General features: G+C 37.7%; 1 protein-coding gene across 3 annotated transcripts in view; it reads left to right on the top strand.

Moving 5' to 3' along the window:
- KCNIP4 (potassium voltage-gated channel interacting protein 4) overlaps positions 1-15,696 on the top strand; it is a 1,018,244-nt gene that overhangs the window by 989,349 nt on the left and 13,199 nt on the right. For all 3 annotated transcript variants that reach the window (XM_051967626.1, XM_051967628.1, XM_051967627.1), the window contains 2 exons: positions 7,014-7,083; positions 13,235-13,305. In XM_051967626.1, the coding sequence (XP_051823586.1) occupies positions 7,014-7,083; positions 13,235-13,305 (141 nt within the window). The remainder of the gene's footprint in view (positions 1-7,013; positions 7,084-13,234; positions 13,306-15,696) is intronic.

Below are 15,696 nucleotides of genomic sequence, written 5' to 3'. Positions count from 1 at the left end.
CCTGTTAGAGACAGAATTCATAATTTCAGAATAAGCAAATTAAGTAAAAAAAAAATGTTCAAATTCAGGAATAAGATATCTGTTGTTTTTCAGTGAGCAGGAATAAAATACAGGTAGATGAAGGGCCTTATACAGGAAGTAGCCTGTGTCACTAAATTGAAGAGTACATGAAGAAGAATAAGGGAAGGTAGGAGGGGGTTGGTTAGGAAGGGCCTTGAATGTCAAATGGCATTTTGTATTTGATCTTGGAGACAACAGCAAGACGGGGAGTTTCTTGAGTGGAGGTGAGGGGGTGGAGGATGGGGAAGAAGCAGGATCATGGAGAGAGCTAACCGAGGAACTTTCACGTAGCTGACCTGGCCACATAACAGCAATATGGCTTCAGCCAGCAAATTGCTTGACCTCTCTGATCTTGAACTTCCTTTTCTTTAAAAATCGAATTACTTTTCAACTGTGAGATGATTCAGGCTGGTTCCGATGGTCTTGTGATGGAGAGCAACATCTGCAGCCAGAGAGAAACTCTGGGGATTGAGTGTGGATTACAACATAGTATTTTCACCTTTTTGTTATTTGCTTCTTTCTTGTTTTCTTTCTCATTTTTCCTTTTTGATTTAATTTTTCTTGTGCAGCAGGATAAATGTGGAAATAGGTATAAAATAATTAAATGTTCAACATATATTAGATTATTTGCTGTCTAGAGGGGAGAGGTGGGGGAAAGAGAAAAAAATTGGAACACAAGGCTTTGCAAGGGTGAGGGTTGAAAACTCTCTTTGCATATATTTTGAAAATTAAAAAAAACTATTATTTAAAAAGAAAAGAAAAAGTGAATTAAAAGTACTTAAATTCCCTATCTCACATGTTCCTCATGGAATATCCGATGAGATATGCATAAGGTACTTTGCAACTTTCGAGTAGTATTAAATATTAGATCATTTCATAGTTGTTTGCTTTCATATATGATCTATTACTTAATAGAAACACTGATGCAAAAATCAATTAGCTACAAAAAGGAAAATCAGATTGGGTCTGCAGAAATAAAGTTGGTTTGGGGTTTTTGTCATTGTTGCTGTTTTCGGTGCATTGTGTCCGTTCGGCCCTGCACTAATCAGATTCATAGTAGCATTTAATAGAATGTAATATGCTATATTATACTCTGTAGCTCATTATATAATATAATATGAATTGTGTAATATAGCATATGTGATACATGTATGTAATATAACGACATTGTAACGTGCATGTGAGAGCCTGCATAGGAGAGGACAGGAGCTCTAAAGAAGGATTTGAATCCCTCTCTGTTAATAACTAAGTGTGTGATTCAGGCAAATGACTTCTTATATTTACTCCTGTTTCCTTAGCAGAAAATGAGGGATCTGGACAAGATGAGCTTTGAGATTTCTTCTCATTTTAACTTTATTTAGTCACTAAAATAGGTAGCTATCTAAGGAGAAAGTCAGGTCCCCTTCTGGCATCTCTGGAGGGCTTCCACTGAGGGACAGGGACTAGACCTGAGATTTTATTAGCATGAAGCTCTCTGGAAAGCGGAGCTTCCTTCTAGCTCCAAAATTTTGTGATTCTGATTATCCAGTCTCACTTCACATCAGACTGATTCCAAGGATCTTTAGCCTGAGATGACTGGCTCCATCTCCACTCCCCATGTCCATCTCTAGCTTGTATTGTGTTTTACTTGTTTATATTCATGTTTTATTTTGCCAACTTGGGTATAAGTTACTGGGGGATGGGTAGTGTGACTTACCTCCCTTTGTATCTCTAGGAACTGATTATTTGTCCATTGTAAGCACAATAGCTTCCCTCTCCATAGTGCTGTAAGATTTGTGAAGTGCTTTACAGGCAAGAGCTAAATTACTCGTCCCTAATAGGGAGCAATGCAGTAGGTACTTTGGACCTTAATATCCTCATTTTATGGGTAAGGAAATCAATACTCAGGACAGTCCAATGATTTGCCCAATGCCAAGCAATTATAACAATAATTATTATTATTATTATTATTATTATTATTATTATTATTATATATTATTATTTTATTATGTGTCACCAGTGAAGTTTAAAAATAGATGTTTACTGACTCCAAGGCATCCAGTAATTCATCAGTTGATCAGCTTTTATCAAAGACTTGCTCATTCTGATCTCTGGCCACCAGACCCAGATGGCTCCAGATGGCTCCAGAGGAGACCATACACAGCCCCTTCTCCCTCACTCAAATCCAATTCTCTTGCGTGTCATAGCTTCACCTCCCTAAGGTAGGTGTCCTTCAAGAATGAAGGACAAATAGCAGTAAGGAGCTCCTTTGTGCCAAACACAAAGAAAGGTAGATAAAAGCCAGCCCATGTTCTCAAGGAGCTCAACTACCTTCTACTGGGGCAGGGGATGGGAGGGAGTGTGATGAGACAACACATAAACAACTGGAATAAAAATCAGATCATTTGAAAATACTCTCAGATGGAAGACACTAAGATCAGGGAAGATTGAGTGAGCTTACTAAGACATAGGGCTTCAGCTGAGACATAAAGGAAACCTGAGTAATAGGGGTGGGGAGGGAAAGGGGGCAGTGAATGAAAACATTCCAACTTGGGTGAAGGAGTGCCCTGTGTGAAGGATAACAAGGAAAACATTCAGTGTGAAGGAGAATAAAGCAGAGGAAGCCTGGAAAGGAAGGAAGCGATGAGCTTATGCAGGGCTTTGAAAGCCAAACAGAGAATTTTAGATTTTATCCTAGAAGTAATAGGGAGCCTCTGGAGTTATTGAGCAAGAGTGTGACAGGGTCGGAGCTGCATTTTAACAAGATCATTATGACAGCTGGCTGGAGGATGGTCTGGAGTGGAGAGAGACGGTAACGAGAGAGGAGATATTAGTTCTATCAGTTGGACAGTAGTCCAAGCATGAAGTGCTGAGTACTAAACAGAGGAGAGAAGGGTTAAAATATAAGAATTGAAGAGAGGGGGGATGGATGAGCTCGTAGAAACAAAGCCAGTAGAACCTGGGAGTCAAATAATAAGCTAAAGAGCCAAAGAGTAGCAAGAATCTGAATGGGAATATTATTGCAGTCATTTCTACAGCATTTTATCAGTGATAAAAAAAGCCAACATAAGATGAGCTGAGCAGTTTTCTTAGGAGAATAATAGGGTTAGAGACACATGAAGTTATGCAAAAGAAAATTTCTATTCATACATGAATATTTCCGTGAAGCTCCATTTAGTCTGTCAGGTTGCTCTTATAATGACAATGAGTCCCATTTATATGGTGCTTTATATATGGTCGGCAAAGTGCTTTTCTGTCAAGAGCCTTCTGAAGGGAAAACTGCTCATTGTTATCCCCATTTTACAGAGGAACAAATCAAGCCTCAGAGTTGAGTGATAATACTGGTAAGAGTAATAATAATAATTGCCATTTATATCATGGTTTAAAGTTTGCAAGATATTTTCCATACGTTATTTCATTTGCTTTTGCAACTCTAAAAGTATGTAACTCAGGCAATATTATGGTCATTTTACAGATGAGGGAACTGAGGCTCAAAGAGATCTGGATTTGGGCAGATTAAATAAACTGAGGCTCGGAGAGATTAATGACTGACGTCACAAATCTGAATCTCGGAGGCGAGTCTTGAACCTAGCCACTAAATGTTGTCATCTGAGTTAAAGAATTAAAGATTCTTTTGTTTATATGAACATCTTTATTGTTGTTATTCTAGTCCCTTTCCCTAAAGGGGAGCTCCCATTGTGGCTTAGACAGGACCTTGAGTTTTTAAGATGATGAGAGCAGGGAGATAAGTCCTGGCAGGGCTTGCCAAGCCAAGAAGCCTTCAGCGACCAGTCAGAGAAGCAAGGGACTGTCTGCTGGCCACACATACCAAAGTGTGGGCAGACTCTGAGCTAGAAACTTTGTAGTAGCAAAAAAGCAAGGAAATAAACAGCTGGGACCGACAACTCAAGGAATGGTTAAAATATATTAGTATATCAATCAAATAGGAAATTACTGCACCAAAGGAATAAATATTCAAGATAAAATAGAGAGGAGAGGAGGGCCGGAAAGACAGAGACAAAGACCACAGATGCAAAGAAGCACTGGAAGATTTGTGTGAACTGATGCAGAGTAAAGAAGGAAGAGAAAGAAAATTATACATAATGACTCCAATAACACAAATAAAGATACAACTTTGCAGAATCAAGTCAAAGGCAGTGGCCAATATTGGAGCCGATATCTGAGGTTAAAATAATTTCCTTTCTGTTAAGAAAAAACATTTAACTATAAAATCAAAATATTCTAGTGATAATGAGAGATAGTGAATTGTAGGTTTTCAAATAAAGGATGCTTGAATACCTAAGGATTTAATAGATAATTTCTATAATTATCTATTAGTATATGATCTCTGTTGTCTCAGTAACTCATATTCTGTAATTTTAGGATTGGGGCATTTTTTCTATTTTCAGTATGTTTTGACATTCATTATTTTATCCCTACAAAAAAAAAAAAAAAAGCAAGGAAAGTTACAAAGTTTACTTTGTGAATCTCCCATACTTGTGAACTCCAATGAATAAAGGTGTGAACACAAGCATTGTATCAATTAGTTCTACATAGTACCTTGTTTCAGGTTCTGGCCCAAAACATCAACTCTAACGAGTTAGCAGTTTGTAAAGATTCCAACAACTATTCATATTTTACACATGTCCCCCAGTATGTTCTCCTAAGCATGCTTACTTTACTTTGTAAAGTTTTGGTTTCCTATAATTTTTTTTATTTATTATATTAAATTACCTATTATCTATAATTCTCTTAAATTGTTGATTACCATGTACAATATTGAATTATGTCCATATATCACAACTTATTTAACCATTCCCCAGCTGATGGACAACCTTTATCTTTCAGTTCCTTTCTTATTTTTCCCTTTTTTCTAAGTCACCCATAAAGTTTTCTTAATTATAAAATGCCAGATAAATGAAAGCTATCATTACTATTATTTGTGTGCATTTTATGTTTTGAATAGGTTGCCTGTGAGGTGAACAAAATGGCTTTTATTAAATCTGAAGCAAATTCTGAATTCTAAGATAGGAGAAAAAAGAGAGAAAAATAAAAAAGAACTTAAAGATAAAGACTACCTATAATATTTTGATCCTCACAGCACTTCCATGAGATAGATATTATAAATAGTATTATCTCCTTTCTACAGCTATGAAAATTATGATTGAGAGTAGTTCTTCAAGGTATACATTGCTGATAAATGGCAGAGCTCAAATTCAAAACCAGGTCTTCCAAATCCAAATTCAGTGCTATTTTACCTACTCCTACACCATGTGACTTTTGAAATAGCATTTCTTTACATGAGGGAGGGAAGTGATCATATCAACTTAATAACCAAAAGTAGTTAGGAAGACTTGGTGATCCAATGGACTCCTGCCTTTCTTTACTAATCATCCTCACCTCTTGTCAACAGCATTTTCACTGGTCTACAAGCTTCCATCTCTGACCTTCCATAAACTCACCACCACTTAGCCAAGATTCAAGTTTCTGCTCTTATTTCTATTACAAACAGATGGCTTGTGTTGACATAGCCACTGAACCATATGTTTTCAATATGTAAAAGTCTATCAGTCAACAAACACTTGTTGAATACTTACTACCTGCCAGGTCTTGCTGGAGAAAAGCAAGGGGGGAAAACCAGCCCAAGCATTCAAGGAGCTCATATTCTAGTGAGGGGGATATATGCGGTATAAATGGGATGTTATTGTTGTTGTTTATCTTTCCTTCTCAAGAAGGACCATGACTTCAGGGAGATGATACCAGGAGATGTGAGTGAGTCAGATTTAAGTGAGGGGAGTTGTGTGCAGCTGCCAGCCTCCCTTTCTCCTCCAGAGCCTCCTAGACCAGTGGCCTGATATAGATCAGGATGAGTGGACATGATCCTGGGTGCAGTGGGAGACCTTAACCTTTTTAAGCTCAGGTCTTTAACAGGTCTCAGCTCCCAGTCAGTGATTAAGGCTAGGTAAGAACTGAGGCAAAGAATGGCCTCTTTTACCTAGTCAAAGGAAAAAAATCAATCTGAAAGTGGAATATCTTCAGGATTTCTGGTCAAAGTAGTAATAATTACTATTTACATTCACTCTGAACCAATCAGGGCCCAAGCAATGACCGACTGGAGCTTGACATGGGACTTGTTCAACAATCAGTAAGAACCAGAGACAGAAGGGGAAGGAGATTGGAGAGGGAAGAGGGGAGAGAAGGAACTAAGAAAGAAAAGATTTGAAATAAAGGTTTTCATTTGCCACTGCAGATGTTTCTGTCACTGCCATGGTATCAAGAATCAAAAAGCTATTTTGACCAGAAAACCCGAGTCAGTTATTGTAAACAGTCGTTTTATGATATTTATGAACTTTCTTCTTTTTAAAGTACCTGACATTGTCATTTTTGTAAGGGGATATACTGATATCCCATAACTTTTCTCTTTATTCAAACCACAGGATATCTGAATTTTTTTTTTCTTTTAAGCTTTTTAAGACGTGGCCTTATGATGGAAGAATTTTTAAGTAAACCAGGGTCAAAAATGACATATGGAAATGGTATATTACATACATTTTCATCCTATATGACTCAAAGATAGAGTATGGCTCACAGAGATAGGGATTAGATTTGCTTTCAATAGTATAACGCTCTTCTGAGTGATGAAACACCTTTTAACAGTGCAGGTCGGCACCTTCTCCGAAACTTGGAGTTGCCTAAAACATTGAAAGGTTAAGTGACTTGTGGTTGGGTAATACAACCACTATGTGTCAGAGGCAAGAGCTGAATACAGCTATCCTATCCCCCATACCATCCTGTCTCTGTGTGGTTCAGTGAAGTCTCTGTGAGCTGTTATCTTTCTTCCATATAAATGTTACACCTTTAATTTTTCTAGTACAGAAGATTCAGAGCATGGACATCTCCCCTTCCAAAGAAAAGCATAAAAATTCATTTTTATGGACAATTCACTCATACTGCTTCTCTGTAACTTTCTTTAGGAATGCCCCAGTGGTGTTGTTAATGAAGAAACCTTCAAAGAGATTTACTCTCAGTTCTTTCCACAGGGAGGTGAGTACAAATGGAGAGTTGTTAACATGCTCAGAAAATGAGCGTTCTAGCTGTAATTTGGATGTGATTTTGATCTTCCTCCTGTCCCTCTGGTTGTTAAAAATAATTGTGTATATTTAAATAATAAACAGCAGAAACAACTGAAAATAACACATGAGTAGTTAGTTCCACTCTTACTGGTTTTGTGTGTGTGTGTGTGTGTGTGTGTGTGTGTGTGTGTGTGAGAGAGAGAGAGAGAGAGAGAGAGAGAGAGAGAAGGAAATAAAGAAAAAGAGAGAACTTTTTTATTAGGTATCATGATGATTTTAATGATAATGGTAAGGAAATATAGCACATATATGACTGGGTTTAAAAATGATTCATTTTTTTCTTTGTCTTTAGATATAATCTGTATCATTAACATTTTCTCCATCACTTTCTTAGGTCTAGACATTAAGAAAGCCCTGATTTATAACATTTTCTGACTTCTGAGGTATAAATGTTCCCCCTAAAACATTTAACAATCAGCTTTCCGGAGCTGGTTTAAGATGGTTCTAATACACCCTTTCATAACTGTATGTGTAACATGAAATCACATGCCCTGAAATCTAGGAAGTAAAACAAGCAGTAAAATTGCAGTGCATCACAGTTAGCTTTCTGACAACTATTAGGCTAATATTTTCCAACACTACCATAAAAAGGAATGAGAAGGGAATGAGCATTTATTTGGGACCTGTTATGTACCATATACTAAGCACTTTTTCAAATATTATGTCATTTGATCTTCATAACAATCCTGGAAGCAGATGGTGCTATTCTCATTTTTTACAGCTGAAGAAACTGAGGCAGGCAGAGCTTAAATGGATTTTCCCAGGATGATGTAATTAGTAAGTATCTGAGGTCATATCTGAACTCAGGTCTCTTACCACTAGGCCCACTATTTGTGAATTATTATTGCTGTTATTATTATTATTATTATGCCACCTAGTGCCTTAGCATGTTAAAGCATGCTACTGGGCTCCAATAAAGCAGGCAGGATTTTGAAACAAATTTCAATTTAAATCCATATTTTATATCTGTGTGACCCCAGACAACCCAATTCAACTTCATGAGCCTCAGTTTCTTTAACTATAAAATCTACTCGCAAGGGAAAATACTTTGGAAATCTAAAGATCTAAAGAAATGTGAGCCCTAAGCATTATGAAAAATTGCATTTATATCAATTCATTTCTACATATAATTTTTACATTATTTTAGACTAAAAATTATCAAAAGAATCAATTACATACTCTCTACTGATGTATTCACATACATATCCCTGAAAATTATTACAGCCACAAACAAAAATGGAAACCCTTTTTTATTGCTTAGTGTAATGGATAAAATCATTACATGAAACAAATTCAATCCAGCGTCACATTAAAATTTCATCTTTTTTTTTTTTTAAGAAAAACAGTATTTCTACATTATAGTCTCCCTACTTAAAATATATTCCCTGGCAAAAGATTTCACATTTAAAAAATCCAAATAGATAAAAAGAAAATCACTTTCTTTACTTTAAAAAATTCGTTGATTGTCCATGTTACCCAAAATACATAAATTCACAAGTATTATTTATTACAGGTAGTTATAAATTTTTAGAAGAATCATGACTTGCCATTTAAAAAATTTATACTGCATGTCCAGATCTGCTCTAATGCTAATGAAGGAAAAAATGTTTTAAGAAAGGAAATTCAAGAGGCAATCATTTCCCCCGACTATAAAAGTCTTTCTTTGGGTAGGCTTTATGAATTGTTTGTAGGTTTTTGGTCCTGACAGAACCAAAGAAGGAAAAGTAAAAATGATAGGTTCCTATTATATATGTATATATGTGTATATACATGTATGTGTAGGTTATAGCATATAAATACAATGTGCACACAGCAAAATAGATCCCTATATTACATACATACATATATATATATACACACACACACACATAGTCATATAACATGTATTGTGTGATATATATTAAATGTGATTTATACTGCATGTCCAGAGCTGCCCTAATGCTAATGAAGCAAAAAATGTTTTAAGAAAGGAAATTCAGGAGGGAATCGTTTCCCCGACTACAAAAGCCCTTCTTTGGAGGGTTATAGGAATTAATATACACATATATTTTAATATTAATATATTTTAATAGCTTAGCACTAAGACTTTGGGAACACCTGGGATATACAGGTGGGCAGATCAGCTGATGGATCCAGAGAGGGAGGATATGGATATCCATATATACACACATATGCATATACAAATGTTATGTCAATTTCTTCAAATAAGATGATTTAAATATAAATCCTTCCATAGCTTCTACTGCCTCAAGATGGGAGGGCTCCCAGTGTTTATCTGAACTGTAACTTGTTTTTGAAGAACAGCGTGGTCCTGGGAACGATTGCTTCATCTCTCTGCAATTGCAAAATAAAGCAATGGTTCTAGCCCTCAGATCTTTTCCTGCTCTGGGTCTCTGAGCCTATGAAGTCCATCTGTGGCCATGTCCTTAGGTGTCTGGCCCGCCTCTTCCCGGACCTTTGCGTTCCATCCCCATCTCTCCCATCCATGCATTCTCCCAGACTCCCTCGGCCCCTCTTCACCTCTTGCTTTTAAAGCTCTGTTATTCTTCTCAAACTCGAGTCACCGTCTCCTCCTTGAAGAACTCCCTCATTCTCTGGTAGTGTCTCTTTCCCCACATATTCCTAAAGGCTTTGGCCGACCTCCTCCATGACTCATTACTTCTAGCCTTGCTTATCTGGGCACGTGGTTCCTTCTCCCCCCACCCCCACCCCCCGCCAGTAAACTTCTTCAGGACAAGGACCGTTTTAAAATACCTAGCATGGCCCTTACATATAGACCAGGGATGGAGGGATGAAATTTCATAGTGATATTTGCAGCTATTATTATTCAGCATTCTGCTGGATGCTCTAAATTGCAATCAATTCTTACTCTTCTTGCTTTCCAGACTAACAGGCTTATGGCAGCTACAGACAAGAGTCTCATGTGTCCAGGCTATGTCTATGATCAATTGTGTAGGAAACATCACTATCCAGATCTGTATATACATATCAGTGTTTCTTCAAGGGACAGTGAATTGTTATCAACATCTAGGAGGAGTGGGAAGAGACTCTATCTTGGAAATATATTGTTATGTGATCTTGGCCAAGTCACTTCCTCTCTGAGTTTCAGATTCTTTGTCTATAAAATGAGGGATAAGCTCCAGTCTCTTCTATAGAACCCATCCTAAGACTCTTAAGAAACTCACTGAAACCATCCAGTGAAGGGACTTCAGCACCTTGGATAGAGAATTTTGACATTATTGTTGGGTAGGAGAAGAAATAGTTGAGCCATATTGCTGGTATGGGAGAAAAGGAGATCTGTTGTCTTCTTTCTGGTACCATTAAACTTCCCTCCACTGTGCCAGGACTGAGCACTCTCTTATTCCGAAAGCTGGTGTCGGTATCCATTATCATGCAGGAGGTTTGGCCAACTTTTTTGCTTTTTTTGCAGCAGATCAAATATATGCTGAGTTCAACACAGTGTCTAAGCTACAGTGTCTTGCTAAATTAAGTCTCTTGGGAAGACACATTAAAAGTAGCTTCCCAAAGAGTCTAATTAGGAGTTACATTAGGAGACATATCACTTAATATATTATTATCTAAAAATGCTTTATGATACATTAGACAGCTCTCAGAGAGTTATTTTACACATGTTCTATCTGTAATTCAAATTTAAAATGTCAGTGTGAATGTGTTATAGTTTGATAGGTTGCCTGGGTCCCTGAAGAAATTGTGTAATATTAATAAGTGAAACTTTGTCTTCATTGATGGTGTTGCTTGAGCGTGTGACAGTTTACTCAAATAGACACTGATCACTTGGGCACTGAAGCTAGATTTCATTAAATGATGAACTTCTTTATGAAGGGTGAAAGCTATGTTATATTAATATAATTATTGCTTTAAAATTCAAATTAAGTAAAATTAATGTCTTTGGAAAGATTTTTCTTGAAGCGGTGGCAAGTTAGAGCAAGTTTAGTGTGGAAAAAGTTTTTTTCTATATGACAAACATAATTGGGGAATATAAAAGTGAGTTTCAGACTGGTGTTTTCTAAATTATATTTGTCATGTAAGATGGGGAGTGACTGCTCGATGTTATCAGCTACCTCCTTGGTATTAGAAGAAAAAGATTTTCCTCAAACATAATTTTCTAGAGGAGAATTGGGGAATCCATCTAATTTGATCAGTATAATTATCTTTCTATAACTTAAAAAAAATATTGAAATTATTGCATTACAAGTATGGGGGACACTTACTCTTTGCAAAGGCATGGAGATGGGAGACTGCAGTCTCATAGGAAGAAGGCCAATTTGGGCAGGCTTTACTACAGAACCAGTGTACAAGACTGGAATAGTGGCAGGAGTCAGGTTAAGAAGAGATTTAAAGGTAAAACTGAAGGTTTTTTTTTGATTTTGGAAGTAATAGGGAGCCAGTGGAGTTCACTGAGGAGAGGAGTAATAAGGACAGTCCGGTGTTTAAGAAATATGTTGCTGAAAGCTGGAGAATAGATTATAAAGAGGAAAACGTGAAGGCTGGGAGAGCAGTAGGACTTGCATTAGGGGCTGTGAGTAGAGAAGCAAATGGATCCAAGAGGTGTTATGGATGTAAAATGAACACAATGAAAAAAGTGATGAGTGAGTGAGTGAGTGTGAGAAAGAATGAAGAGTCGAGATAATTATACAGTTCTGCAAACCTGGTGACTAGGAGGGTGGTGGCGCTCAAGCCAGGAAAAAAAGAAGGAAGATGAATTTCTAGGGATAGGTTGGACTTGAAATATCCCTGTAGGACATCTACTTTCAAATGTCCATTAAGTAGTCAATAAGGATGATCCTAGAGCATAGGAGAGAGAGACAAGATTGCTACATGAATGCACACACAGATATATATACACGCACATGTGTATGAATGTGTACATGTATACTTTTTCATGATCATGTGCACACATAAATATATCTTGACTTCAAATCATCTGCATGGAGATGATCACTGAATCGAAGGACAAGATCTCCAAGAGACAGAATGAGGGTAGAACACAGGGGAATATAGAATGATAGGGATCTAGGGTAGGAAACTGAGAAGTAGTCTGACAAATAGAAGAAGACCAAGAAAAAAGAATGCAGAGAGGTCGGATTTTCTAGGAAGAGCAGAGAGGCGGCAGAGTCAAAAGTTAGAGCAAGCTCAGGAAGGGTGAGGCTTCTGAAAAGGACGTGAGATTTCTTTTGGGTAGAGAGCAGATTCAGTTGAGTGATCAAGATAGAAATCAGATTACCAAGTGTTAGGAATAACTGAGGAGAAAAGACAGTTTTTCTCTAACAGTTTGGCTACAAAAAAGGTGAGATACAGATAGCTAGAGGGAGTAGGTAAAGATGTCAAGTGAAGCGTTTTAAAGGTGGGGGGGGAGGGGGAAGGAGAGATCTGTCTATTTATAAGCTTCTGGGGAATAGGAGATCTCTTTGGAGAGAAAAATGGCATGATTATAGGGTTACCACTGGAGCAGTTTAGAATAGTTGGGATCTAGGGTTTTTAGGAGAAAGTCCAATTATCAGAAACCAGAAGGAAGACAAAATGAACAATGATATCAAGGGGTTTTGAGATGAAAGATGGAAAAATTGGGGATAGAGGCTCTGTTTTTTTTTCCAATAAAATGTGAGATGAGAAATTAGTAGGAGGATTAGTATGGGAGGCTTAAGTGAAGACAATTCTGAAATATTGGCTGTGGGAATTATGGCAGAATCGGGGAAAAGGTGCCAATCTACATGGATGAGGAGAGTTTACTAAGGAAGAGTTCCCTATAGCAAAGAAATCATTAGTTAGAGCCAAATTCAATTTTTTTTTCTAAAATGAATTCATGAAGATTTTTCTTTACACATGATGAAAATTAAAAGAGATCTCAGTTAAATTCAATTAATCAGAATATACCACTTTCTAGTCTATTATTTACTGAAATGCTATTGTGATGCAGTACAAGGGAAGAGAAAAATTTTGACAGAGATCAACTCTATGTTTTATAAGTTAAAAAAAATTGCAAATTATTTAGAAAAATCTGCCTAATCAAGAATATTTTTGGTTTTCTTTTTGAATTTCAGATTCAACAACATATGCACATTTTCTGTTCAATGCATTTGATACTGATCACAATGGATCTGTGAGCTTTGAGGTAAGTCTCATGTTTGACAAATGAGTAGAGGTTCTGACAACTGTTGCTTTAAAATTCCTAAAAATTATTAACAATTTAAGAATTGCATCATATTTGAGCATGAAAAGTAAAAACAAGGAAAATGACATACAGGGATCTTTTTTCAGCACTGAAATTCAAGATACTTTTAAATTATGTATCGCTCCACAGCAATGAAAATTATAATCTACCGTTAGTTAGCCAAACACTTCAAATCTCTCTGGCATGGAAAAAAAGGTTAAGTCCCCTAATTTTATTAGTCATAGCCATTTGAGGGGAACCCCTTATCAGAACAGTAAAGCCTCAGTTAATGAATCCCCTAGGACTAAAGCTCTCTGATAACAAAGTTAGCCCTAATGTGTAAAAGACATCTTAATTTGTGGAGGCCAGGAGGTCTAGAAACAGTAGGATGATGTAGGTGGCAGATGAAACAAGTTCCAGCTCTGGAAGTGATGGTAGCTGAGAAAATGGCAGCAAGGGGAACACTGACAGCTAAAATTAAGGGATGCTGAAGTTAAGGGCATTGAGAAATGGAGATAGGGCAGGAGGAAGAGAAAATGTCAGCAATGTCATTGCACGAATGGGCCAACAAATTCATTCTATTACTTCCTGTATTTCTGTTTTGCTGCAATTATAGGCGGAGTGAATACAGGCCACACTCCTAAGATGAGATCTTTTTGAAATGCAGAAAAGACACTTATTCGTGTTTTGCTGTATACAAAGCAAGATGATGGGCTCAGGGGAAAATATATTTAATTCAGAGTAAACATTGTCTCAGTAAGGGATGATTCAAACATGGGATGTTATAACTACAATATAGAACATTGCATGAGAGAACACAAAGCAAGAACTCATCTGGAGAGCAGGGGAAGCTTCCTGGATGGGGTGCTATTTGAGTTAGTCTTTAAAGGATGGAAATATGGTCACGAAGAGAAGCGTTAGGTACAACTGATGACTGAAAACAACAACAGAGACTCATCAAAAGAAGAAGGGGAGGAAAGGCATAGGGACAGAAAACAGTGTGAAAGGGGAAAAAAGAATTGTAGGTGTATTTATGGGGCTCTAGTTATCATGGGGATGCTTTTAAGGTTCATCTCGCTTCCCCCCAAGCTGGATTGTAAATTCCTTTATGTCAGAGACAGTCTCCCATAAAAATAATCATTTCCCTGGAGCTGATCACATTGCCCCTGCCTTCAGCAAAGCATGAATTAATGTCTTGTTTTGCATCCAAAAGGTCTCATTTTAATGGTGGGGCTGCATCAAAAATTCACGTGCCCTTCTTTTTGCTGCTTACTAGCTTGGATCAGAAGGACAACTTTATTCTCTAATTCTTCCCACTTCCACTCATTCCCTTCTTTCATCCCCTGCCCTTTTCCTGGGGCAGAAAAGACTCAGTGATAGCTCACAAGCTGGGATGCCTCCCCTCCACCCCAGAGCGATTCAATCAACTAACTTTTATTAGGTGTCAGCCACCTGCAGGATTGGAAATTAGGGTTGTGGATGTCAAGAGAGAAGACCTGCTGTCAAGGGAGCTTGCAGTCTAAGGAACTTCTAACGGACTGAAAGGCCTGCTGAATCAGAGCAATGAAAAGCCCTCAGTGAATCTTCCCTCGTTCCCTCTCTATCTGAGTTTGGTGGCGATGATAAAGATCTTCCCCTCCCTGTCATGTCCCCTTCAGGGGGTGATTCTCTACTGAAAGGAGGAGACAAAAGACCAAAGAACAAGAAATAATAATTTCATATTTTAGGTTGTGATGACCCCAGGTAGCCAGAACGGTAGGGTTCAAGATTATATATAATGTGAGTTCCCTTCTCCAGCCCAGAACAGACACGCTGATCAAGGTTAAAGCCATACCTGCAGACGTTGGAAGCAAACTCATTTGTAATCAGGAATCAGGCTCCCAAAATACCATCCGGCGTGGAGTGGGTGGTACTAGGGGGTGGGAGGGAGCAAAGCAGCTCAGCAGGAAAATGAGAAACTTTTATTAAATCTGTAGGAAGGAGCATAAGTAGGACAGAGACGCAGACAAGAGTAGAGAAAGTAGACCAGAAAGACAATGTCCTGCTCATGTTTCAGAGCCATAGAGTACGTACAGACACTTGGAAGTAAGAGGAAAAAATGCTCCATCCCAGCTGCGGAGCATCCACCAATATTTCATGTTCACCGCCTCTGGGGGATGAAGCTTTTGGCCGAGATGTCCATTGTTCACCATCAGCCCACTCTTCGGTCCAGTGCCTCTCTGGCCACTTCTCTGCCATCACTCATGTAGCCTTTGCTTTGCAAAATATAAAACATTTATCACTCTTCTCTCCTGCTCCAGAAACTAAAAAGGGATGACATCATCTCTCAAGATTCTGTGATGTCATTCACAT

This window comes from Antechinus flavipes, chromosome 6, assembly GCF_016432865.1.
Source record: "Antechinus flavipes isolate AdamAnt ecotype Samford, QLD, Australia chromosome 6, AdamAnt_v2, whole genome shotgun sequence".
NCBI lineage: Eukaryota > Metazoa > Chordata > Mammalia > Dasyuromorphia > Dasyuridae > Antechinus > Antechinus flavipes.
The sequence above is the reverse complement of the archived record's forward strand: the minus strand, read 5'-3'. Positions and strand labels throughout refer to the sequence as shown.